The 24,886-nt window shown below is 43.3% G+C and overlaps 1 protein-coding gene across 3 annotated transcripts in view; it reads left to right on the forward strand.

Moving 5' to 3' along the window:
* fam184ab (family with sequence similarity 184 member Ab) overlaps window positions 1-24,886 on the forward strand; it is a 126,207-nt gene that overhangs the window by 24,472 nt on the left and 76,849 nt on the right. For all 3 annotated transcript variants that reach the window (XM_053613855.1, XM_053613857.1, XM_053613856.1), the window contains exons 3-4: window positions 19,371-19,802; window positions 20,037-20,459. In XM_053613855.1, coding sequence (XP_053469830.1) covers window positions 19,371-19,802; window positions 20,037-20,459 — 855 coding nt within the window. The remainder of the gene's footprint in view (window positions 1-19,370; window positions 19,803-20,036; window positions 20,460-24,886) is intronic.

Here is a 24,886-nt window from a genome sequence, read left to right on the forward strand (position 1 = left end):
TATACAGTATGCGTGGACTTCATTTACATTATTCGGTTTAATTAGGGGTGGGCGGTACAATATCGTCAATGGTGCCGGTGTATGTACATTTTTAAAGCTGATATGATTTCGCCATATAACAACGTTGTGATCAAGCTGTGTGCGTGCATGGTCTCGCACTTCTGATGATGCTCCCATGCAGGAAAAAAAAGCAAAATCACAAAAAAAGTTAGTTTTAAAACTTCCAATGAGGTCGTGGTGAATTGTAGCAAATATGGCTTGCAAGCACTGCAGTGTCCCTAAATGCACAAACAATTCAAGCAAACATCCGTACTTAAGCTTTCGTTCATGTCCCTCGGATGTGTTCGTGAGAAGGAAATGGCTTAATGCTACTTAGAAGTTAGACTCCCCATATGACTTTCCAGCATTTCTCACAAGAAGCCTTACCGGAACTGTATGCCGTGCTAATTTAATCGCCCCATTAGCTATAGTGGAGCACTATGCGTCGACTACTGACTTGTGGTCGGATGGAACTAAGGAGCCATATTTAAGCCTGACCATGCACTACACTGAGTGTGACTGGAAGCTGTGCAGTGCTTCCCTACTGACAAGATACAGTATGTCCCTGTTGACCACAGAGGGGGAAATATTGCTTTAAGGGAAATCGTGGGATTTTAAAGTGGAGAAATAGACCTGCATGACAACAGACCGTGTGGCAAAGCTGTAGCGCTGAATATATGGATCAGACTACCTTGCTTTTGGCCAGAGTCTTCATATTGGCATTGATGAAATTTTCAGCTAATTATCCTGCTCTCGCTATTCAAGAGAAGCAGATATAGATGAGGTATAGACGAACATTCCTGGAGGGATTGAGACAGAGAGCGTGTTGCGCTCCAGATGGAGTCTGCGTACGTATTTCAGGAGTTTGTTTGGTGTATATTGAGTAGATGATTGTGCAGAATTTGTGGGTTTCTCGCATGGGTGCGTGTGGTGGCAGTCGCACAGCTGCAGTCCACATCCCTGTCCTAGATCAGCCCTCGCACATAATTTCACAGCCGAGCGGCCAGGGACAAATGATAAAGCTCCTCATCCATCATAACCGTGCTGTCTGAGATCAGATGTGTACGAGCGCGGTGTTTGTCCGTGAGGGTCCGTGGGTCGCTATTTTTGTGTCCGCGAACACGCGCGACACAGGAAGAGGTCCACATGACCTTACGCCGACTCGGAGACAAGACGGATGGACGAGTCGACGGGGGTTGTGCGCATCCATTCTGACATTTTTAAGAAAAGCTGGTAAAGCTCTTGACCGAGGTTCTGAAATGGAAACGCAGGGCACGGATGCTTAAAATCCGTGCAGACCTGCAGGTCGTTTGGAGGTTGGAAGTGAAGATCAGAACTTGGCGAGAGCTAAGAGTGTGATGACGTGATGAAGGTTATGCTTTGTTTCTGCCCAGTGCACACAACACAGATCCATGTGAGAGCTCGGGGCTGATGAGTCATGTGTCCTGATTCTCCACTGCGGTGCACTTCCTCTCAGTGGAAAGCTTTTACTGGCTCGCTCACTCACACAGACAGTAAAAGAAAAAAAAATTCTTCTTCTTCTTTTTTTGTTTTATTTCATTTATTTATTTATTTTTTCAACTTAAATGCATTTTTCCACTTAGACGTCATATACACACGAACATCGTAATGAACATCCGTGAGTTGTAGCTTTGCATCTGTGCCAACTGAAAAACTCATTTTGTGTAAGAGCCATCTATACATGCACCAGGGAAGTGAATTTGGATGAGAAAGAAAGAAAGAAAATGGGAGCGGACACTGGCCATACACTCTGATATTATGCACAGTTTCTCTCTGGAGCTAATTAGAGATCTAAAAAGAGGCACAACATTAGAGGTCGAGTGATAGTGGACTTTACCATTACCGATAACTAATTGGGCAGAACCTGCCGATAACTGATTGATTAATCAACAGTTTTTAAAATTGATAAGGAGTAAAAATGTTTCTGAGCTTTGTTAGGAGAATGAAAATGTACCGTACTTTTTGGAATGAAATAAATACATTAATATTCACGTTATATATGAACTATTAATATATTTTATGAAGTAAATAAATAAATCTTATATATAAATAAATAAATAAAGTAAATAAATGATATGCATCCAAACTGAAACAAAAAAGTATCACTCCAAATAACAAATGAAAAAAGAGACCAGCAAAATTAATTTAAAAAAAAAACAAACAAACACAAAAAACAAATCAAATAACACAACAAAATTGGTCAGGGATAGTTTTTATTTCGCCTCTAGAGGCCGCTCTCACACTATGATGACAGCAGACCATTCTAAGCCGCTTCACAGCGGACACATCCGGGAAAAACTATCGGTGTGGATTTTTGCAGATAAAAGATAGTCGGTTATCGGTGTTGATTAATCGGCAAAACCGATCAATCGGTCGACCTGTACGCAACAGCACTCATTATTCTCAGTATATACCACAGCAATGTTGACTTCCCGATTCTGTTTGGTCAGAAAGCTGTTGATTAATTTTCTATAGCGACTCTTCAACTTTGCAAATCAAAATGCGTTCGTTCTGTGAGACGTTCACTGAGCATTTTTGGAAGGCGTTTCCAGTGTCAGCGCTTTGTAAAGTTCAGAGGGAAAAGTGTTCCTGTAGGTTTTCCACCACAGGAAAGTCAGAGGACTTTGCAGTTCTTGCCAATATGACAAGCTGCATTTTTTAAAAATAAATATATATATATTTTATTGACTTCAAGAGAGATGAAAGTGAATAGGCTGGTGAGGGTTTGAGCTGCTATAGCTGTTATAATGTATATAATACGTTATATGTTATAAAGTGTATATATAACGGGGACAGACGGACCTACTTTTCAGACACTTGGAGAACATTTAAAATTTTTCTCGCTGTGCCACCATGCCAACCTGTATTTATTATTAATCAAGAACTAATGTGGATGCCAAAAATTAAACCTTAGCTTAGCTAGTCCATTTATACCAGCACCAGTCCATTTATACCATACTTGCTGAATTGTCAATTACAATGGGATGAAAATACCATGAGCTCAGAAAAGATTTACCTGTGATATGTTTCTTACTTTTTTTTTTTTTGGTGACTTTTCCTCCCTAATTTGGTTTTGGCCAGTTCCCCCACCAACCAGACAGCTCTCCCCAATAATGTATCAGCTCCAAACCGGGAAGGGTGAAGGCTAACGCATGCTTCCTCCAAGATACATGAAATCAGCCAACTCCACCTACTTGATGTGCTGCGTCACAGTGAAGCCTAACACACCCGGAGGAAAGTGCTATCTACCCTCTTCCACATACATGAGCTCATAGACGGCCCCTGATTGGCTAGTGTCAGTGTGATTGACAAGTAACCTCCCCCCCCCCGCCGACTCGCACGGATGGCATCCTTGGGATTCGTATTCGCTTTTCTTTTCTGCCTCTTGGGAGCTCTACCTTTTGCTATGTTCCTGAAATGAAAATGCTGACTGACTGTTATTCACCATTTTCCTTCCTCTGTGTTCTCCCTATTCAGGCTCCTCACAGACACACACCCTCCCACATCTGCACCCCCGCCATATGTACTAGCCAAAAAATAAATAAAATAGACCATACACTTTTGACCATGACAACTCCTAATAAAGCTTCTGACACATTTAGAAATCAGAAGAGAGAGGAAAAAAAGTGAGCTGGGTAGATGTTAATAATGCAATAAATGAATAAATAATTTAATAAATTCTATAACGCAGACCAGCTTTCTACATTAGATCGCACCAATATTTGTAATAAGCAAGCTCGTGTTGGTGAAGTTTACGATGTTTATAATCATCATGTAACCGGAAGCTTCATTTCAACTATAAGTTCTCGAGACGTCTTCTCAAACTTACTTAATCAACATATGAGTTAATGGTTGCGCAGAGACTAATCTGAGCCTAATCAACTGATTTCTGCAAGAGTTTAATTATAGGCTCCTGGAATACTCAAACTCAATTAGAGCTCGCTGTGTAGTTAAAAACAGTAACAGTAAATTGCAGTAGAATGGAAAACCAGGCTGTGCCCTTGTTTTTTCTTATTTTTTTTTCCCTCTACACAGGCAGCTGGTGATGGTTGCCACAGTAACTTGTTTCTCTTTATTGCGAGGGTCAGAACCAGCAATCAGAAAGTTTCTCTGATTTTGCATGCCGTCATGTGCAATTACAGTCCACCTACGCAAACCTAACCATACCGTAGAGAATATACAGCACATGACCTGAATCGCATTAGAACATGTCCAGCTGGTGATCTGTAGATCAAAAAGAAGTTTTGGAAAGAATACCCTTTAGATAAATATGAGCAAAGTGATGATGGATTTTTCGTTTTCGTCTTCAGTAACTGATCGATCGTGGTCAGGATTGCGGCGGCCGTAGGAAACCTATCATGAGAATACAGAAAGCTGTAGCATCATCGCAATTTGAGGGCACGCTTTTCCGTTGCGCCATCTGAGAACCTGTCTTCAAACTACTATAATCTCGTGTAGCATCTCAAAATCATTCCCTGTGGGGATGGATTTCAAAGAAGATACTGCTGGACCAAAAGCTGCCCTGAAGCATGATCTGACCCCTTTCTCGAAACTAGGACACATCTCCGGGTTTGCTCAACAGGGTGAAAGTCGGGCAGCTTTGCCCATCCGTCCACCTTTAATAAGCGTATATCAGTTTTAGACACCTGGCTTCTCGGGTGTGCCCTCTCATTAGCGTTAGACAGTAGGGACAGCAATCCCAGCAGTGAGAGACAGTGGACCAGTCTCTGATCTGTGCTCACGTTTCAGACCTGCCGTCTAACCATCAAGCTCTCAAATCCATTAAAGGCAAAAACAAGACCTTCTCACTTTCAGTCCAGAATTCATCAAATGAATATCATGATGACGTTACCATGGTGATGGAACAGGGTCACCCAGCTTGTGCATGTGATGTATGGGATGTAGTGCTGTGTTCACTACCACTGGGAAAAGCTGGCTTGACCCAGTGCAGTATCAGGGGGGACGTTTGCACCATCGTGTGGGTCGTTGCCCACTAACAGTGGATCCGTATTTGGTGTGCTGAGAGGTGGTCGGGTTTCTGTGAAGAGATAAGCTGCATTACTGTGGGGTTCCCGAGTAGGATGAAAGCTTGAAGCTCGAACCACATCAAAAGGAAGACGCCGCTGCTCCGTACAGAGCCTCTCACATGTCTGTCGATGCTTGTTTTGTTTGATCTTTTCAAGACGTTATGGTCTCGGTGGGACTTTACACGTTCCCTGTTACGTTGGACCACACAGCAGCATTCTTCCATCCGATTCAGGGCTGAACAACTTGGCTGTATATTGCAAGTGCTAGAACCTATTGGTGCTTGGGATTTTTCTATTGGCTACACATCCACTAGCAAATGTTTCAGTTTTGAGGTTTTGAAGCTTCAACTCTGGCAGCAATTAGGAGCTAGTGGTATTTGTGGGTGGGGCTAGCAGCAGTGTCTGTTGATACTTGGTTACTTAAGTATTGCGTTTTATAATAATCTGCTGATCTGCAGACGTTCAGCACAGAGACAAGGTCCATCGTTATTTACACTAGCGATAGCAGTTGATTTTCGTGTTAACAATTACGTGTTAACAAGTTTAGAGTAAAGGTTTAAGTTCTGTATTGTAGACGTGGATTTTAGGTGTCATCATTATGACGTTTTTTGCGTAATTGCTTTATTCGGTACGTTGGAGTAAGCTAAAGTTGGCTAAGCAGTCCCCGATGATAACGGTGACAAATCCGCAGAGCTCGGTTTTACCTATAGCGAGACGGATTTGCTCTACGTGCGCGCTCAGAATAATTGATTTCTCAACCCCCTTTTCAAGATTACATAACGGTCTCAGACATTTGCGTGAAGAGGACATGACAAACAGGCTGAAAGGTCTGGTGTCACACCTGTGGCTCTACTCTGGGACTTGGCCTTTATGCTTGTTGAATAGCAGATTGTCCTGGGCTTTAAAAGGCACTGTAGTAAATATGTTTGGCCTCGTTTGTCAAGCTGTCTTCGCCCATGTGTCTTTCAGACATTTTCTATAAAAGGATCAGACGTAGTGGCAAGGTCGTTTTGTCAGTGCTGGACGTCACGTCAGCTACTACTGGTGTTTAAATGTCACGCCCTTTTTAATGAATTGTTTCAATGCCGAATTGGATCTAGCATCGATTGAGCATTGCATAGAGGTGCATGAAGTCTATTCAGCCTCAGATGTCCTCCTGAAATCTGAATGGCAGATTAATTGTGAAAGGATGTTCCCCCGAGACTAGTTGCTAGGTGACGGCTCATCTCATCCGTTCTCCGAGGATTTTTATTTATTTATTTTTTTAAAGTTATGGAGCTGTTCTACCTGTCCTGAAATATCCGTACAGGTTTGCATGGGACTCGCTGTTTGCTTCCGCCGTCCCCCTTGTCCTTGCTGCCAACGTTTCCTTGATCCCATTGCTTTAGCGTTTTCATTCCTCGAGAAATAATATTTACGTTGCTTCTCATTTGGAAGTAACAAGGATTTTTCCAGAGGTAAAAGACTATTCGTGACGTAATCCTTGCTGTTTTTTTTTTTTGAAGGATTTCTATTCGAACTCTTCGACGCGCCCAAGAATAGATTCCGTGGAGCTGAAATAAAGACCGAAATGTGTAGGACGAGAAAAGCGGCTCCTGTCAGGAGGCGGAAGGAGTTGGACGCCATCCCTGCTGTCTCTTCAGGTCTTCATGTGTCCCTTTGATTTGTTATGCAGCTCAAGGATGGGGCTGATATTTAATTAAGTTGGCCTACATCCCAGTCCCCGGTGCCTGGATGCGCTCTCGCTGAAAGCGTAGTAATCGGTTGCTTAGCTTAGCTTAGCCTAACCTAAACAGTTCCGCTTTGTACTGTTATCTGCAGTCCTCTCGGGGTAAAGAGACACTGCTTTCATTTATTTGTAAAGTGACTTTGCTTTTGACGATGATGGTACTGCTTAGGAACTCACCTCTATACTAACATCTATAGGCAGGCTTTTTTCCCCTGTGTTTTTTCACTGAGAAGAAAACATGTTCGTCTTTGGCAATAGCCATAAAGGTGAATCATAAATGATTCACATTTAACCTTGTGGGGAAATAAATGATTTGATTTAAGATTTACCTTTTAAAACTGTTTTTAAAAGCCTGCTTTCTTACGTTTTTTTTTTTCTTCCCTGAATTACAAGCACACATTTTACATGCGATCCTATAAGAAGTGGCGTTTTTTTTTTTTTTTTTAGCTACAGAAGAGTGCTTCCAAAAGTTAAACCTTTCAGAATAACACTTTATTTTTTCCTCAACCAATCAAATTGTAAGTTGGGGGGGAAAGAGGGGAAAAAAAAAAACCCAATATGGATGACAAAGTGCCAGTGAATAATATTGTTATTCGAGTGAATATGATGAGGATTATAAGGATATTTATGACATGTTGAATTGAATATTATAGTGTTACAATTAGGGGTGGGTGATATGACAGAAATATATCCATCCAGCCATCCATCCGTCCATTTTCTGTACCGCTTATCCACACAGGGTCGCGGGGAGCCTGGAGCCGATCCCAGGTGATTTGAGGCACAAGGCGGGGGACACATGGGACGGGGTGCCAACCAATCACAGGGCACAATCATATACATTCACACACGACGGACACTTTGGACATGCCAATCGGCCTGCAACGCATGTCTTTAGACTGGGGGGAGGAAACCAGAGGACCCGGAGGAAACCCCTGAAGCATGAGGAGAACATGCAAACTCCTCGCACACAGGGAGGTGCTCCCCAACCCCAGAGGTGCGAGGTAAACGTGTTGACCACTAAGCCACTGTGAAACCCCGCCCCCGAACGTTAACTTTACCCAAGCTATCTCTCACACTCCTTTTATTAAGCTCTCACTCTTACATGTGTTTATCCGACTTTACTTTAGAAGCGAAAAACATTTAGCATCTTTCGGGTTTCATCATATTTTTTGCATTTCTTTAACTCTAATGGAAACAGGAATGACTCCTTTCATTCAACAGAATGCAGTCAAGTCCTCAAAAGTTTACTCAGAAAGTGCATCAGCTTTATTTGGGTAGTTGGCGTCACAGTTTGGGAAGCTCACAGTCCCCAAATCCTCCGTTTCATCCCTTCTGTGTAGATCGCTGATTTGACAGACGCGCAGTGTGTGTATGAGAGAAAGAGAGAGACAAGGCAGGAAGACGGTCCATAGGCGCTAGTTGCCATTCCAGGCTGCAGGCATTTCTCTGGCGGAGAAGACAGGAACGATTTTCCTCTGCTTCTCTTTTTCTTCTCTGTACTCCATGCGTGTTTAGACTTGCAGTGAAATCCCAGAGAATGTATGCTAATAAGCAGGTCGGAGATGTAAAGTCCTGTGTTCGGGAAGAGTGATGTGTTTCAGCACAGTATTCTCGGTTAAAAAAAAAAGAGCCGATTCAAAGAGAGCAACAGTTACACGGCCAGCCTTCTGGTTGGAGAAGATTTTCAGTTATAAGAGTTCGTCTAGCAAACGGACATGAAAAAGCAGGAAGGTTCATTAAACCAATCACGCTGCCTCGTCCTCAGTTAGGGATGGCTTTCAGTGCCACCGCTTCTGGATTCCCTGTGATTTAGTGTCGGTATCTGATAGATATTTTCATTACGACGATCACACAGCGAGCCGACTCTGAACAGCCGTCGCGGTCCACGATCATTTGTTTAAACATAAATATTTAGTAGGTCGTGAAGAACATGTCGGCAAGCACAAGATATCTGAACTATTCCTTCTATTCCCTATTTAAATGAATGCATGATATTGAGCATGTTAACTGCTTTGTACAAACGCTCAGTTTTTCCTCACGCATAATCCCTTCTATAATCCCTTCCGATCTAAAACGGATCATCAGGTCTCGCAAAAACGCGCGGAGGCCGTGCCAGCTCGAGTGCACGCCGTCATTAAAGCCAAAAGGGGACGTAGCAAATACTAAGAAACTCTGAAATTCACGTTTCAAACACATTTCTACTTTTCGCTCAAGTCGTAGTCGTAGGGTTAGTTACGTGCTCACGGAAGAGGTGGGTCTTAAGCTGTTTTTTTGAAAATAGTGACCGATTCTGCGGTCCAGATTGAGGTCGGAAGTTCATTCCACCACTGAGGGACGGTTAGTGTGAAGGTTCTGGAAAGAGACCTTGAGCCACGCTGAGTAGGCAGTACTAAGATTGCGTAAGGGAACGTAAGCCTTAAGGAGAGTGGAAAGTGTTGAGGTGTGGGGGGGGGGGTACTGTTCCAGACACGGTCTTGTACGTGAGCATCATGTAGTGATCATTCATTAGCGTTCATCCTTAGCAACTGCCTGGTCAGGGTCGTGATTGGTTTAAATTAGGCTAGCAGAACCAACTACATTCACTGGAAAATATCGTAGGTACGAAGAAAAATAATAGTTGTTCTAATGGGATTAAAAAACAGTAGCTACTAGGCTTGGGATCGATGCCTATTTGACGTATCAATAATCAAATTAAACATTTTTCTCTATAACATTCGAACATAAACATTGACCGGTTCAGCACATACTTAAATCTATCGCATAGGTCTACTCGTGTACTATTAAAACCACAAAGATCGTGTCCTATCAGGACCCGCTAGATGAAGCCGTATCACTGTACGTGTTCCAGGACCGTGATACTGAAACCGCTCGCATTTTAGGGTTTATATTTAAATCCCTGAAAACTGAATCTGATTTCAGAGACGGATACGAATATTTGGAGTACTAACCAGTTACAGAATACAGACAGTGGCATTACGTTACACTTCTATAATCTCCACATTCCTGCAGCGTAGACCAGCGCTGCTATTCTTGCCACTCTTGCTATCCATACTCAACTTTTAACCACAATTCCTGTAGCCTTCGGAGCGTTTCAGTCAGTAACACGACGGATTTGTCCCTCCTTAATCAAACGGACCTTTCAGTCGTTCTCTCGGGCGCACCGGTTAACGAAGATTACCACCGATTTTGTGTTCGAACGATGAAATCTCACATAGACTTTACGGTGACATTTCATGATGACGCACCGTCATCTGGAGTTTTTTGTCCGTGACGATCTCCAGTGGTAACGAGATTAGAAATATGCGAGGTAGATTAGGATCTCCGTTCCTAAACAGTGCCTTACCCTTGCCGTGTGTAGCGTTTGAGAGAGCCGTGATTAATCAGTGCGGCTGGTTTTACTAGCGTCCTGACAGATCCTAGTCCTAGCCAGACCGTGTGCGAATCAGTCATGCTCTGTAACGATAAGGACGCCCGCGTAACGACAGCTTTCCTCGTACTCCCGTCTCTACCACCTCAAGCGAAGTAGCGTGACGGAACGCTACCTGGCAGCGAGTCTTGTGAAAATGCTTCGTGCTCACAGCAAGCACGCAACGATGGCAAAGAACCCTGCTGCGAGACCTGTGAGTTGAGGATGCTGATGGGGAGAGCAGTTTATCTCGGTGTAATTACGCAACGCGCCGTCTTTCGCAGTTTCCCCTGATTGAAAACGATGCCAGAAGCCGACTCCATCTGGCATAGTGCGCGCTCGCTCTTCTGACAGCTTCATCAGCTCATAAATGCCATTTCCCACCCACTGACACACATCTCAACGCTATGTTTACGTGTCGATTACTTTCCCGTCTCGGTCCCCTCCCAGCAGCGTGTATCTCCCAGTCTGTCAGTGTGAACCTGTGGTTGTAAAAGAATTTGTCTACCCCGTGCTCGTGTCGTCTGCTCAGAGGACATGTCGTCTGGTTGTATAACGAGATGCACGTACTTGATCAGACTAGACTAGATTTCATGTTGATTCACCGTGGTGACGGTTGGACAAATCAGTAGCCCGAAGCTGTCCAGGAGAAGACGTTTTAAATCCTAGAAAAAGCCAACAAAACCAAACAAACGTTTTCATTGGTTTACTGTCGAACGATTTGTCCAGTCGGCTTGATTAGCACGCGCGACTCAGGAGCATGGAGGATTGTGGAAACTCTGACATAACGGGAAAAAGGATAAGGTACAGCACAAAGCACCGTATACGTGTTTGTACCTGCTACTACACGAAGACGCTAGCCAGACTCAAATAACGATCTCCTAGACAAAACCTTGACCAACAACTTGCTGGTTTATTTGTTCACCTTCCGGTCAAGCAGCTGAGGTCTAAATTTTGAAGTTAAAGCTAAAACGGAACGTGAAACACAGAGCTGTGGAGAAAATATGGAATTCAGGATCGTAGTCCATGCATAACTGAAGCACCTGAGAATAAAGTCTGCTTTAAATAATGAATGTTTTTACTCGTTGCGCTTGGATACGAATCAGTTAGAACCGCTGTCAGGTTCAGAAGCTGACTCGGATGAAGACGCTCGGTTTAACCGATCTGAACGGCAAGTAAAAATCCTCGTTCAGCAGGATCATGCTCTGTGATACACTGCAAAAATAGTTCCGGAACGGTTTGAGGAACATGACGAAGAGTTCAAGGTGTTGACTCGGCCTCCGAATTCCCCAGATATCAATCCCATCAAACCAGTCCGATCCATGGAGGTCCCACCTCGCAACTTACAGGGCTTAAAGGATCTGCCGCTAACGTCTTGGTTCCAGACACAACAGCACACCTTCAGAGGTCTTGTGGAGTCCGTGCCTCGACGGGTCAGAGCTGTTTCGGCGGCACAAGGGGGGACCTACACAATATTAGATGGTTTTAATGTTATGGATGAAAATTTTCACATCGAATTACAAAAGAATGCAAAATAGAAGCATTTTCACTAGTGCCCATGACTGTACGGACGCAAAACCACCACGCATTATGTCGGGAAAGTGCTTTTGCTATTCTTCCGCCACCAATTAGCAATTTCTAGGAACAGGAAATGAATGTTGTACATCAGCGTGACCCATATGAAATATTCATTAACATAATGAAGCTGTGAAGTTAATAGCCAGTCGTCCTTGTAACGAGGGACATGCAAATGCTTTTATGTAATATTAGGAGACGCTCCCTAGATCCCAGGAACATACGCCTCACCATATCATCTCTCCAAGCACAACACAAGGCCTTTATAAAAAAAAATAATAATAATAATTTAAAAAAAAACAACCTGTCATCATTAGCTAATGCAGAAAGCGTTTGTAGAAGAAAAGGAGATCATCATGGTTAAAGTGACCATGAGTTCTCCTCACATGGAAAAAAGTCTACGTGAGTTTGCATTCAGTCAAAATCCACTGAAGTTTCCGTGCATGCGTTTCCAAATGCTGCTAATTACTTTATGGATAAAGGTGCACCTTACGGTTTAGTGAAAATAATTACTGTAATTAGCGCTCTCCATGAGCCTCATTAAAGTCTTATTTTTTTTTTTTTTTCTTTCCCTTGCTTAATGCATATTCACACGCCTGACAGACCATGCGGTCCCACGCACCTGCTCGTGCGCTAACTCTATTTCCGTCCCGTCGGCGATTTTTCAAATATACCGTACGACCGGTCTGAATGTTCTGCTACACAAGCCCAAGTTCAAGAATCCATTTTAATCTGACGCGCTCAAGGACACGTCTCATCACTTTTGACTAATCTGGACTAGTTGATCACTGTACAATACACTATATGGACAAAAAGTTTATACACACCTGAAAATCACACTCGTATGTGCTTGTTGAACGTCTCATTCCCACTTTGCCGTTATAATCAGCTCCAATCTTCTGGGAAGGCTTTCCACTAGATTGTGGAGCGTAGCGGCGGGGATTTGTGATCATTCGGCCACGAGGATTAGTGAGATCATGTAATGATGTTGTGTGAGGAGGCTCCCAGTTCCAGTTCATCCCAAAGGTGATCAATGGGGTTGAGGTCAGGGCTCTGCGCAGGACGCTCGAGTTCTCGGCAAACCACATCTTCATGGAGCTGGCTTTGTGCACGGGGGCGGTGTCATGCTGGAACAGGTTCGGGCCTCTTAGTTCCACTGAATGGAAATTGTAATGCTACAGCGTACAATTGTGTGCTTCCAAATTTGCGCCAACAGTTTGGGGTACCACATATGGGCGTGAAGGTCAGGTGCGCACGCACTGTTAGCCATGTGTAAGCTGGGAGTCTTTTAGGAATTGGAGTGAAATCCGTAAATGCATCAGACTGCTAGACATGTACTTGTTTGAGATATGTACAAACGAGAAGAACACTTGCCCTCGTAATTGGTAAATGGTCTGCACTTATATAGCGCTTTTTTAACCTTAGCGGTTCTACAAAGTGCTTTACACTGGTTCTCATTCACACACACACACACACTCACACACCAATGGTAGCAGAGCTGCCATCCAAGTCACTAACTCGTCATTGGGAGCAACTTGGGGTTCAGTGTCTTGCCCAAGGACACTTCGGTATGTGGAGTCACGTGGGCCGGGAATCGAACCGCCAACCCTACGATTAGTGGACGACCCGCTCTACCACCTGAGCCACAGCCGCCCTAATTATATAGAATAGAAAAGGTGAACAGCTTTCCCAGGCTGCCACACACATTAGTCTTTTACTGTCCTTCAGCAAATTCCTGTTGTTATCACTGTGGCGAAGTATTGACCGATAGGAGGCCACCTAATAATGGCTCTGAGATCGGACGACGCGATTACGCCGCCGCCGCCGAGGGACGTTAGCGGATTTGTCACGTTGAAGTTCTGCTCAGGATCGAACGCAGAGCTAAAGTAGTTTCCCAGCTCATTTAAATTGATATCTCAAGACCGGCGGTCGAACAGAAGCAGGGAGGCAAACGCAACCGAATCGATCCAGGTAAAAGTCCAACCCCACGTCGCTTTACATCTGCACGCATTTGTCTTGTTTTAGCTTGGATATTATTCAGGTAACGGCGTTGCTCTGAGGCATCGGGCAGAGACATAACAAACCCCGGTGAACAGATATCCAGAAAAATGACCTGGAAGGAAATCTCAGTCGGTCAGGGAGGATGCCTAACCTCCAGGATATGCAGGTGTGTAAAGTGTGTGCTTAGGGTTCTGTCTGGCTGCTGGAGTGGAAGACTGGAAGAGAAAAGCGCCGTTGATATTTTGGATGTGGAGAAAAGGAAATCCCCAGTGTGTGTGTGTGTGTGTGTGTGTGTGTGTGTTGGCTTTAGCAGTTTGTAGTATTCTTCACACACACACACTGAGTAATGCACTGAAATGGAAATCCGTGGTTGACATCCTTGGGCTGAACAATACGACAGATCCAAGACCTAGAATTGAATAAGAATGATAGTTATTTTGCGACACAGTTCACTTTTCTGAGATAATTTAGTATATCGCCGTAGATGGTTTTAACCCACTGCATCGTACGTCGCCGTTACAAGCGGCGGGTCGGTCATCAAATCCGTTTTTACATCAGATATAGCGATTTCATTTAATGGAGGGAATAGCTTTTGAAAGGAAGGTGTTCATCGCTGCAGTTCCAGAGAGTTGTTGAATCCATGCCAAGCTACATTTGGCGCTCTCCCGTAGAGAAAACATGAAGGATACTTCAGGATACGTGAAGGCCGAGCAGTCGTCTGCTGCGGTTACGGCCCTCTTTAAGTGTTTGTCATTTTCTCCATGGAAAAATTCAGTCTGCGAAATGAGAAATTTTTTTAAAAAAAAAATTCAAGTATTTATACTTTAACTCATCCTTTTACAGTTTCATCGCACATTTCCTCTTGCAGTGTCGGAATGTTCTACACGTTCATTTTCTTGAAATGAAAAGATAACCGTGTACTTATAAAGAGCCTTCCAGAAATGATGAATGAAATAAATAAATGAAGAGAAAAGGACAACGAGCAAACGCCTCTGATTAAGATGCTGTCTCCTCTGAAGAAACGTGCACTTTGAAGGCACAGCGCTATGCGTGTTATTCATTTATGGGTTAAATAATAATAATAATTCAGGATGGCACCGATCTGATGTCCAGGATCAGAATCAGTACGATACAAGTAAAAAAAAAAAAGATCAGTGCTTTGGATATTGGAGGAAAAAAAGAATGGATTCGGTTCGATCCTGTAACAAATGGAAAAGACTGGAATTGGATTCGGAAAAGTTTTTTTTTTTTTTTTTGGAATTGAAAATGTTTAGTAAGGAATAATATTTCATCTTATACCTCACTGATCTCCATCAGTTACAGTGTTTATTTCATTAATGAACATCATTCTAATGGTTTATGGTTAAATTTAATAATGTGGAACATCCGAAAGAGGCGAGTTATTTCCTGTTCTCACTTACATTATAGCTGCAATAAACAATCATTCCCTCACCAGCCTCCCTCTCTCTCTCTCTCTCTCTCCCTCTCTCCCTCCCTCTCTCTTTCTCTCTATATCTCTCTCCCTCTCTCTCTCTCCCTCTCCCTCTCTCTCTCCCTCTCTCTCTCTGTCTCTCTCTCTATCTCCCTCTCTCTCTCCCTCCCCCTCTCTCTCTCTCCCTCTCTCGCTCCCTCTCCCTCTCTCTCCCTCTCCCTCTCTCTCTCCCTCTCTCTCCCTCTCCCTCTCTCTCTCCCTCTCTCTCTCTGTCTCTCTCTCCCTCCCCCTCTCTCTCCCTCTGTCTCTCCCTCCCTCTCTCGCTCCCTCTCCCTCTCTCTCCCTCTCCCTCTCTCTCTCCCTCTCTCTCTCTGTCTCTCTCTCCCTCCCCCTCTCTCTCCCCCTCTCTCTCTCTCCCTCTCTCTCTCTCTCTCCCTCTCTCTCTGTCTCTCTCTCTATCTCTCTCTCCCTCCCCCTCTCTCTCTGTCTGTCTCTCTCTCTATCTCTCTCTCTCCCTCCCTCCCCTCCCTCTCCCTCTGTCTCTCCCTCTCTTTCTCTCTATCTCTCTCTCCCTCTCTCTCGGTCTCTCTCTCTGTCTCTCTCTCTCTTTCTCTCTATCTCTCTCTCCCTCCCTCCCTCTCTCTCTGTCTCTCTCTCTTTCTCTCTATCTCTCTCCCTCCCTCTCTCTCTCTGTCTCTCTTTCTCTCTATCTCTCTCTCCCTCTTTCTCTCTATCTATCTCTCCCTCCCTCTCTCTCTCCCTCTCTCTCTCCCTCTCTCTCCCTCCCTCTCTCTTTCTCTCACTATCTCTCTCTCTCCCTTCCTGTCTCTCTCTCTCTCTCTCTCTCTCTGTCTCTCTCTCATGCTCTCTCTGTCTTTCTCTCCATCTCTCTGTCTCTTTCCCTCTCTCTCTCTCTCTGTCTGTCTTTGTCTCACACACACACACACACACACACACACACACACACTTCTCAGAGTGCATTTCACCGGGAAAACAGGGAAAATGGAAAGCATAACGAGTCTGAGAAAGCTTATACCTAATACTCATTACAAAAAACTTCACCACATTACCAATAATAATAATTACTCTAATGAACAACAACCCGTATTTAAATCTGTGTATTACTAGTTGTATACCTTGTGGACCGTCCGCCATACAAGTCTCTGTGTACGAGCTGTTGCTATAGAAACGATATGTATGTATTAGAACAAGCGCAGTAATATTAACCTGTCGTTCATGTTACAGCCGGAACTACCTGTGCTGTTATATGAACACGACGTACACCTTCTGACCAATCAGATTTGAGCATTCAAAAGCACTGGAGTATAAAATGTTATAAAGAGAGTTGAGTGTATGTTAATTGAACTATAGTATATTTTTGTGTTTAAGTGCATCAGTTTAAAAAAAACTAATCATTTGACATCTTCAGATATCAGATGACTATCAATATTCAGAAAAGAAAAAAATGGTATCTCAGTAATATTAATTAATAATATTAAAAACGGTATTTCATAGTTGTTTGAGTGTATCCGCAGCCCAAAACATACACCTGACCGTCACGCCCATATGTGGTCCTTCCCCAGACTGAAGCCACAAATTCAGAAGCACACAATTGTATAGGAAGTCTTTATATGCTGTAGCATTACAATTTCCCTTCACTGGAAATAAGAGGTGCAAACCTGTTCCAGCATGACAATGCTCCTGTGCACAAAGCCAGATTGGGATGAACACTTGGGCATCGGGACTGCAATTACTACATACAGTTTTACACTCGGGTGTCCTTTAGTGAACAGTGGACTAGTTCAACAAACAGACTTCATGTTTAAACCATAATGAACTTTCTTTTACTCTCACACTATCCGTCGTGACCCAGATGAGGACGGGTTCCCTTCTGAGTCTGGTTCCTCTCAAGGTTTCTTCCTCGTATCATCTCAGGGAGTTTTTCCCTCACCACCGTCACCACCGGCTCGCTCAATAGGGATAAATCCACACACTTAAAATCTCCATCCTGTGTTTATATGTTTCTGTAAAGCTGCTTTGAGACCGTTCTTAAAAGCCCTATACAAATCAAATCGAATTGAATTGAACACTTTTGGGATGAACCGCAACGCCGACTGCACACCAGGCCTCCTCAGTCGATATCAGAGCCTGACCTCACTCATGCTCCTGTAGCTGAACGAACACACATCCCCACAGACACACTCCGAAATCTAGTGGAAAGCCTTCCCAGAGTGAGTGGAGGTCATTATAACAGCAAAGGGGGAGTAAATCTGAAACGGGAGGTTCAACAATCAGAGACGGGTGTGATGGTGAGGTGTCCACATACTTTTACCGTAGCGACATAGTGTGAGACAAAGGCGCTGGATTGAATACTACTCCTTAGTCATGCTGATATCATGGAGAGAGAAAAAAGCGCAAGGTCAGAATAAGTAAGAATAACTAAGGCACGCCTCTGTTATAGGCAAACTCCGCCCCTGTGTGTGTGTAACTTCTGAATAGTGGTTTGAATAATGATGTGCACAATGCTGGTATTAAATCTCCCAAAAAAAAGGGCACGTAACTCAACTCTGAATACTGTGAACCGTTGAGGTTTTTATTCGTCAGAGTCATTTGCTAAACCCTGGCTGTGAAGAGCGTTGTGTGTGTGTGTGTGTGTGTGTGTGTGTGTGTGTGTGTGTGTGTGTGTGTAGCTCCATCAGTACAGAGATTTCAGTTAAACATTGTGTTCGAGATCGCCAAATAGTGTTTTACTGCTCTTCAATGAGTTCTGTAAGGAGAAAGGATCCTGCATCAATACCATGAGCTGAAGTGCACTTTCAGACCTACCTGCTTTTCTCTCCAGCCCATTGTGTTCTCTGTGCTCACAAAGCGCCAGGTGCGAAAGCGGAGTGTGAAGATAATGACCGCTCCCGTGTCTCTCGGAACAGACCGGCCATTACGAGACCAAGACGACACCTTCTCCCCGCTCTGCGGCTTAGTCATTGTTTGACCAAAGCTGTTCATGCAGAATATTACTCTCTGGCCAGACAATTAGGGAAGTGGACTCGGAGTGTGACGCACACACACACACACACACACACACACACACACACACACTGGGAAAAACCAGACTCAAAATCAGACGTCGCATTTTATTTCCAGCTAAAATTAACAGGCAAAAACCAAAGAAAAATAAAAAGAGTTCTTTTTATTCCTGTGGTGAAATAAGCCTCAGTCATTTATTCATTATTATTGTATCCTTGGTCACGGGGCGCGTATCTGGTGTTTACGATTCAGTTATGTTTTCATTATGTGTATCTCTAATTTCTGTATTTTTCGAAACGTCCTCAGACTGAAAAAGCGAAAGGTTAACGCATATTTAACGCCGAGCACGTTAATATTTAACATCAAGCTCTTCCGTGATTGTCCTAATTAATAAGTAAATAAATAAATAAACGCTCGAATACGTTTTCTCTTCATACTAAATAAGTATCTTTTGGTGTGTTTAGAATGAATTGAAAATACCCGTATGATGCTATAAAACCATGCTGGTGAGATTAGGTGAAAGTCAGTTTAGATGGACTACCGTGTCATATAATAAACAAATGTTTATATGACACCCGAGTTGAGTGTTTTGATTAAGCATCCAGATTGAGAAAATATCTGTAGAGGGAGGGGGGGGAAAAAAAATAACAACAGTTGTATAAACGGCAGCTAAACAGACCGATCGGAAAACCGTCCGGGTGGGTGTGGTCTAATATTCTAATGAGCATGAAGTCTTTCTATGAGATATCCGCAGTCGGCTACGCCGTTTCAACAGAACAATCACAGTATGTAAAGTAAAGACGTAGATTGTTTGAAGCCGTGTGGGAGGAACCGTGTTGGTTGTATACGATAGGAGTTCGATTTGGAAAGCATTTATTCGAACTTCATATTATGCGTCCACGAGCGAAGTAATTAAGAGGTAATCACAGTTTTAGGTTCCCTGTGGCCTTCTCATTTCTTTACAACACACACACACGGCTTTTATTCGTGCACTGGGAACCTAAAAACCCTTCTCTCCGCCACATGCTAGCAGTTTTATTTAACAACGCTTGGTGTCTTCCCAAATCCCTCAGAGCCCGTTTCCCGGTCTCAAACCTCTCTCTTTTCCTAAACCAGGTGATTTACGCGCTCAATACAAAGAACGACGAGCACGAGGCAGCTATCCAGACCTTGAAAGAGGCCCACGAAGAGGAGGTGCAGCAGATCCTGTCGGAGACACGCGAGAAGATCATGCAGTACAAGAGCAAGATCAGCGACGAGATAGACCTGAAGCGGCGCATCCAGTCGCTGGAGGAATCCATGGAGGTGCACGACAGGATGAAGCGGCAGGCGCTGGCCGAGTTCGAGTCGTACCGGCAGCGGGTGGAGGACATGCAGCTGTGCACGGAGGCGCAGCACACGCAGCGCGTGGTCAGCATGTCGCGTGAGGTCGAGGAGATGCGGCGATCCTTCGAGGAGAAGCTGAGGGCCTTCGCTCAGGTGCAGGCGCAGTTTGAGCAGGAGAAGAGGCAGGCGCTGGAGGAGCTGCGCACCGAACACAGACAGGAGGTACTGATATCACATTTCAGCTACGAGATATATTCATACGTACGGTTTCACTTCCTGCAGCTTCAGAAGGCCAGTGAAGAGCTTTTGTTGAAAACACCCTGTATCTCTGTAAACGGTGTATAACATGATTTATGTGTGGTAAGTCGCAGTAAACATTTAAAATGACTTCTAAAATTGCGTTTAGGAACCAAATGAGGGGGTTTTTTTTTTTTTTGGTTTTGTTTTTCGGTGCAGGTCCAGGAGCTGCTGCGATCACACCAGAGCCAGAACGCCAACTACAGCAAAGATCAAGAGAAGCTGAGCCAGCTGCACAAGCAGGAGGTGGAGGCTCTGACGGAGCGGGTGGAGGAGCTCAAGCAGGACAAGAAGCGCCTGGTGGAGGAGTACGAGGCCAAGCTGAACAAGGCGCAGGCCTTCTACGAGAGAGAGCTGGAGGCCATGAAGCGCACGCAGCAGATGACGGCCGAGAACCTGCTGGCCTGGAAGAAGACCGAAGCGGAGCTGAGGAAGGAGTTCCAGGCGCAGGAGGCGGCGCTGCAGAAGACGCTGGGTAAGCTGCGCTCCGAGCTGCAGCGGGTTCAAGAGGAGGCCAGAGAGAGCCAGGAGAAATCGCACAAACTGCAGTCCTCGCTCACCGCCGCCGAGAGCAACATCAAGGTAACGATTTGTACGCTAACATTTTTGACACGTTACCGGGTTTCCACGTTTAAATGGAGCGCGTACGTGCTGTCTTAGGGCGCGTCTCAATCAGCTCCCGAGTTCCGCAGTCAGCACGCCGATCGGGGAGTCGGACATTTTAAGTTCTGTCTCGATCGCTAAATCCTTCCAGTGCGCTGGATCATCCGCTCTGTAAAAAAAAAATCCCACAATGCACCGCAAAAACCGGGGAGCGTCGACGCTCACTATGTTCCCTTACTGGAAATGACGTCATGTTTTCTGAAGCCTCTCAACTCGGAAACGAAACAAAATGGCGGACGAACTCTCAGCTGACGTCGACTAGAAATACAAGTAGCTTGTTATCGTCGTTGTCGCTCTGACATGATTACTTACAGTACGTTCGCGATTTTTTAACTTTATTTGACGTTCTATATACGGTTCGTTCGAGTCTAACGACGTTTAAGCGAGCCTACGATCCTGCTTTAAGTACCGTGACAGGATGAAGCGAACAAATTTATACGACGTACGATATCAGAAAGATATCGGTCCTGCGTGGTGCTGATAAACGCCAGCGGTGACGTTTTACATCGCGAGTACGTCGTCATGACGCCGGAAACCGAGTCATCAGTGTCCTAATGTGTAGTGAGACCGGGTTCTTACCACTGTCCCAACTCGTGTACACTATATACTGATTCACCACCTGGAGAGCTGATCGAGACGCGCCCTTAGTCTTTTTCGCTATTCTGCTGTCCTGACACAATGTACTAGCGTAGGAGATCAACAGTAAAGTTGGACACTTTGTCTGTGCCTCTGCATGCATACGTTGGCCCCGCTCACTGAGAGAGAGAGAGAGAGAGAGAGAGAAAGAAAGAAAAACAGTATGTTAAATAAGCATCTACTAATGAGAGACAGGTGTGCCGCATTAATCTGCTCACTCCCACACGCTCCCGCTGCAGATTTGCGCTACACCGCGCCCCCACCTGCCACAGTGGGATTTCTACATCCGTCAACGTCCGCAAGTTCCTTGACGACGACGAGTGACTTTGACCGAATACCATACAAGTCTTACAGTCTAAATCTTAGGGCTGTAGAAAATGTATAATGTCCATTTATGGGTTTCAGGCTTCAAAAAACCCTCGCTCGCTGTGTCTGAAACCACATCACGTCTTCTTGAGTTGTTTACAAGATCATCTGTCCAGTCGCAAGCCAAGACGACTTTTATCTGCGACACGAGGGAACGCCGCGCACTTTTTATCGCGTGACATTTTTAACACAGGAGCCGAAATAAACATCGGGTAATTCATAGCCATGCTTTTATTTACTCCATTTTGCAACATAAGGGTTTGCAGCAAGGGATTCTATGCTACTCCGTGGACCCCTCGCGACTGAACGTACACAAACCGTTACTAACCGTGCGTTCAGGTCCTCCTGGGAAGTTTGTATTTACGAGTTGGGAAGTCGTGATTACGACGTCAGGCGCGTTCACGTGACTTCGGTCGGAGAAAGATCGCGGTGTACCTTCTCTTAATTAACTAAAAAAATGTCAATACAGTCCTTTTTTTAAATTTTTTTTTTTAAGTCTACTTGGAAAACGAACAAGAAAGAATGCGCATCATATTCGAAGCCGCTGTAAGCTTTATCGTTAGACATTATATCGTAATTGTACAATGCAACGCCTCGAATCGAACCGCTTCTCTCCTGTAGGTGCTTAAACGTTAACCGGTTTGCCTGTATTTCAATAATTTGCTGCATAAACCAAACACATAATAACCGAAATCAGCTTCTGAGATGAGTAAACGTTCAATTTCGACAAATTTAGACTCGACTACAGATGTCGCGTCCGTCGATTCCACCATGTTTTCTTCCCGACACGCCCACAACCCGGAGCCGAAAGAAAATCCCGCCTGTAATTACGTCTTTGTGGGTGGCGTCCGTGTACGTTCAACTCATAAACACGATCTTTTCCGACAAGATAACTTGCTGTGGCACGGCTTCGCTTGCTGTGACCCCGCCCCTTCAGAGGAACCAGCCGACTCCTCTACATCCTCATTCCATATAGAGTACACACCGAATACATCCTGCATCACTGATTAATCAAACGCACGCAGTTAGAGTTTAGTGCTGACGTGCGGCGGAGACGAAGACGTGTTTTCATCTTTTCTTTTCATTCGAACTTCAAAGAGTGCGGCGCACAGATCGTGTACAGTACACACGCGGCCACCCGTTAATGAGCGCGCCGTCGTTGAATCCCTCGGACCCCTTTCTGAGTGGAGAAACGGAGACGTTATTTAAGAGCGTAATTAACGCACCTGGCTTTCGGGCCGTCTCCGAACGAACGGGGAGAAGGAAAAGTAACTGCTCGGAAATCAATTTTCTAAACATCTAGCTAATGACACGGTAGAAAAAGCGCTGAAATCCAGCCTACACAATGCATTTTGTTATTTGTAATTCAGTCTGTGGAACGTGGTATTGTACAAGGCAGTTAATACGCCAGAGATGGCTTTCTGTTGTGCTGAACAATCATCAGGCTGGGATGTTCTGATTAGAGGAAGCAGACGAGATTGTATGAATAATAGCCAAGGGGGAGGGTTAGGGTTAGGGTTAATAAAAATTTTAATGTTACAGTGGTGGAAATCACAACCCAGTTATTATATTTATATCCAGGTAACTGAAAATGACCGAAAGGCTCGTTAAAGATTTAGTTTTTTTTTTTTTATTCAATAGACAGATAAGTTGAAAACTGCCGTGCTGTTAAAAAAAAAAATAAATAAAAAACACCTTTATTTAACGTGAACACCCGAGGTGCTGCACTACATACCCATCTGGCAACAGTACAAAAATAGCTGAGATTATTAATACCCTATTAAATTCACTCCACACCAATTATTTCTTGCATAATTATTTCTTTTCATCCTACCTTTATTTGTTTTGTGGATCTGAGAGACCCACAGCTGCTCTCTTTTCAGTGCTTCTCTTGTGTGCTTTTGTTTCCTAATGGCAGTAGTGGTTCAATGATTAAAGGCTCTGGGTTAATGATGAGAGGCTCAGACGTTCAAGCCCCAGCACCTTGAAGCTGCCACTGTTGGGCCCTTGAGCAAGGCCCTTAACCCTGTCTGCACTCTGACCCCAGCTTCCTGACGAGCTCGAATACGCAGGAAAAATAATTTCACTGTGCTGTAATGTATACGTGACACATAAAGGCTTTTCTCTAACAGCTGAACTGGCAGAACTGTGTTAGAAACGACGAGCAAATCTCTGCCAGTTGTCGCATCTCTTCAACACTTCCCTTCTACAACTTTCACAATGTGTCATGAATGTGCTGCAAAAACAAGTTAATAATTTCCAAAGATGTGGGATACAGAATTACAGAGAATTTCAATCAGTTTTCAACTCATGGTAATAGTAGTAATAATAATAATAACAACAATAATAATAATAACAATAATAATAATAATAATGACAATAATAATAATAATAACAATAATAATAACAATGACAATAATAATAATAACAATAATAATAATAATAATGACAATAATAATAATAATAATAACAATAATAATAATGACAATAATAATAATAATAACAACAATAATAATAATGACAATAATAATAATAATAATAATAATAACAATAATAATAATGACAATAATAATAATAATAATAATAACAACAATAATAATAATGACAATAATAATAATGACAATAATAATAATAATAATAATAACAACAACAATAATAATAATTACAATAATAATAATAACAAAAATAATAGTGGTAATAATAATAATAATAACAATAATTAATAACAACAATTAATAATAATAACAATAATAATAATAACAACAATAATAATAATAATAATGACAATAATAATAACCAAAATAATAGTGGTAATAATAATAATAATAATAACAATAATTAATAACAACAATTAATAATAATAACAGTAATAATAGTGGTAATAATAGTAGTAGTAATAATAATAATAATAATAATAATTGTGATCGTAATAATAATACTACTCATAATAATAATAATACTAATAATAGTAATAATAATAATAATAACAATAATAGTAATAATAATAATAGTAATAGTAGTAGTAGTAGTAGTAGTAGTAATAATAATCAGTTTATCCAATCACATACATTTATATCTGTTATTTCACTAAAGGCTGCTCATCGAACCAAAAATTTGCTACAGCATTATTGAAATCGGGTCAGAAAAGGGCGGGTTTTCGTAGACTTTCATAGACGTTTCATCTCGTTTGCCGTCGACACGGCTCGGTTATAAAAAAATAAATAAATTAAAGGTGACAGTGAAATCCGAACATGTAGATGAATGATTGGGGATGTGTACGTTTATTCTTCCCTCGTCAAATTCAAAACAGACGCCTGATCTATTCACGGTCCACGGTGTTATTT

Source organism: Ictalurus furcatus, chromosome 25 (genome assembly GCF_023375685.1).
Source record: "Ictalurus furcatus strain D&B chromosome 25, Billie_1.0, whole genome shotgun sequence".
NCBI classification, from domain to species: domain Eukaryota; kingdom Metazoa; phylum Chordata; class Actinopteri; order Siluriformes; family Ictaluridae; genus Ictalurus; species Ictalurus furcatus.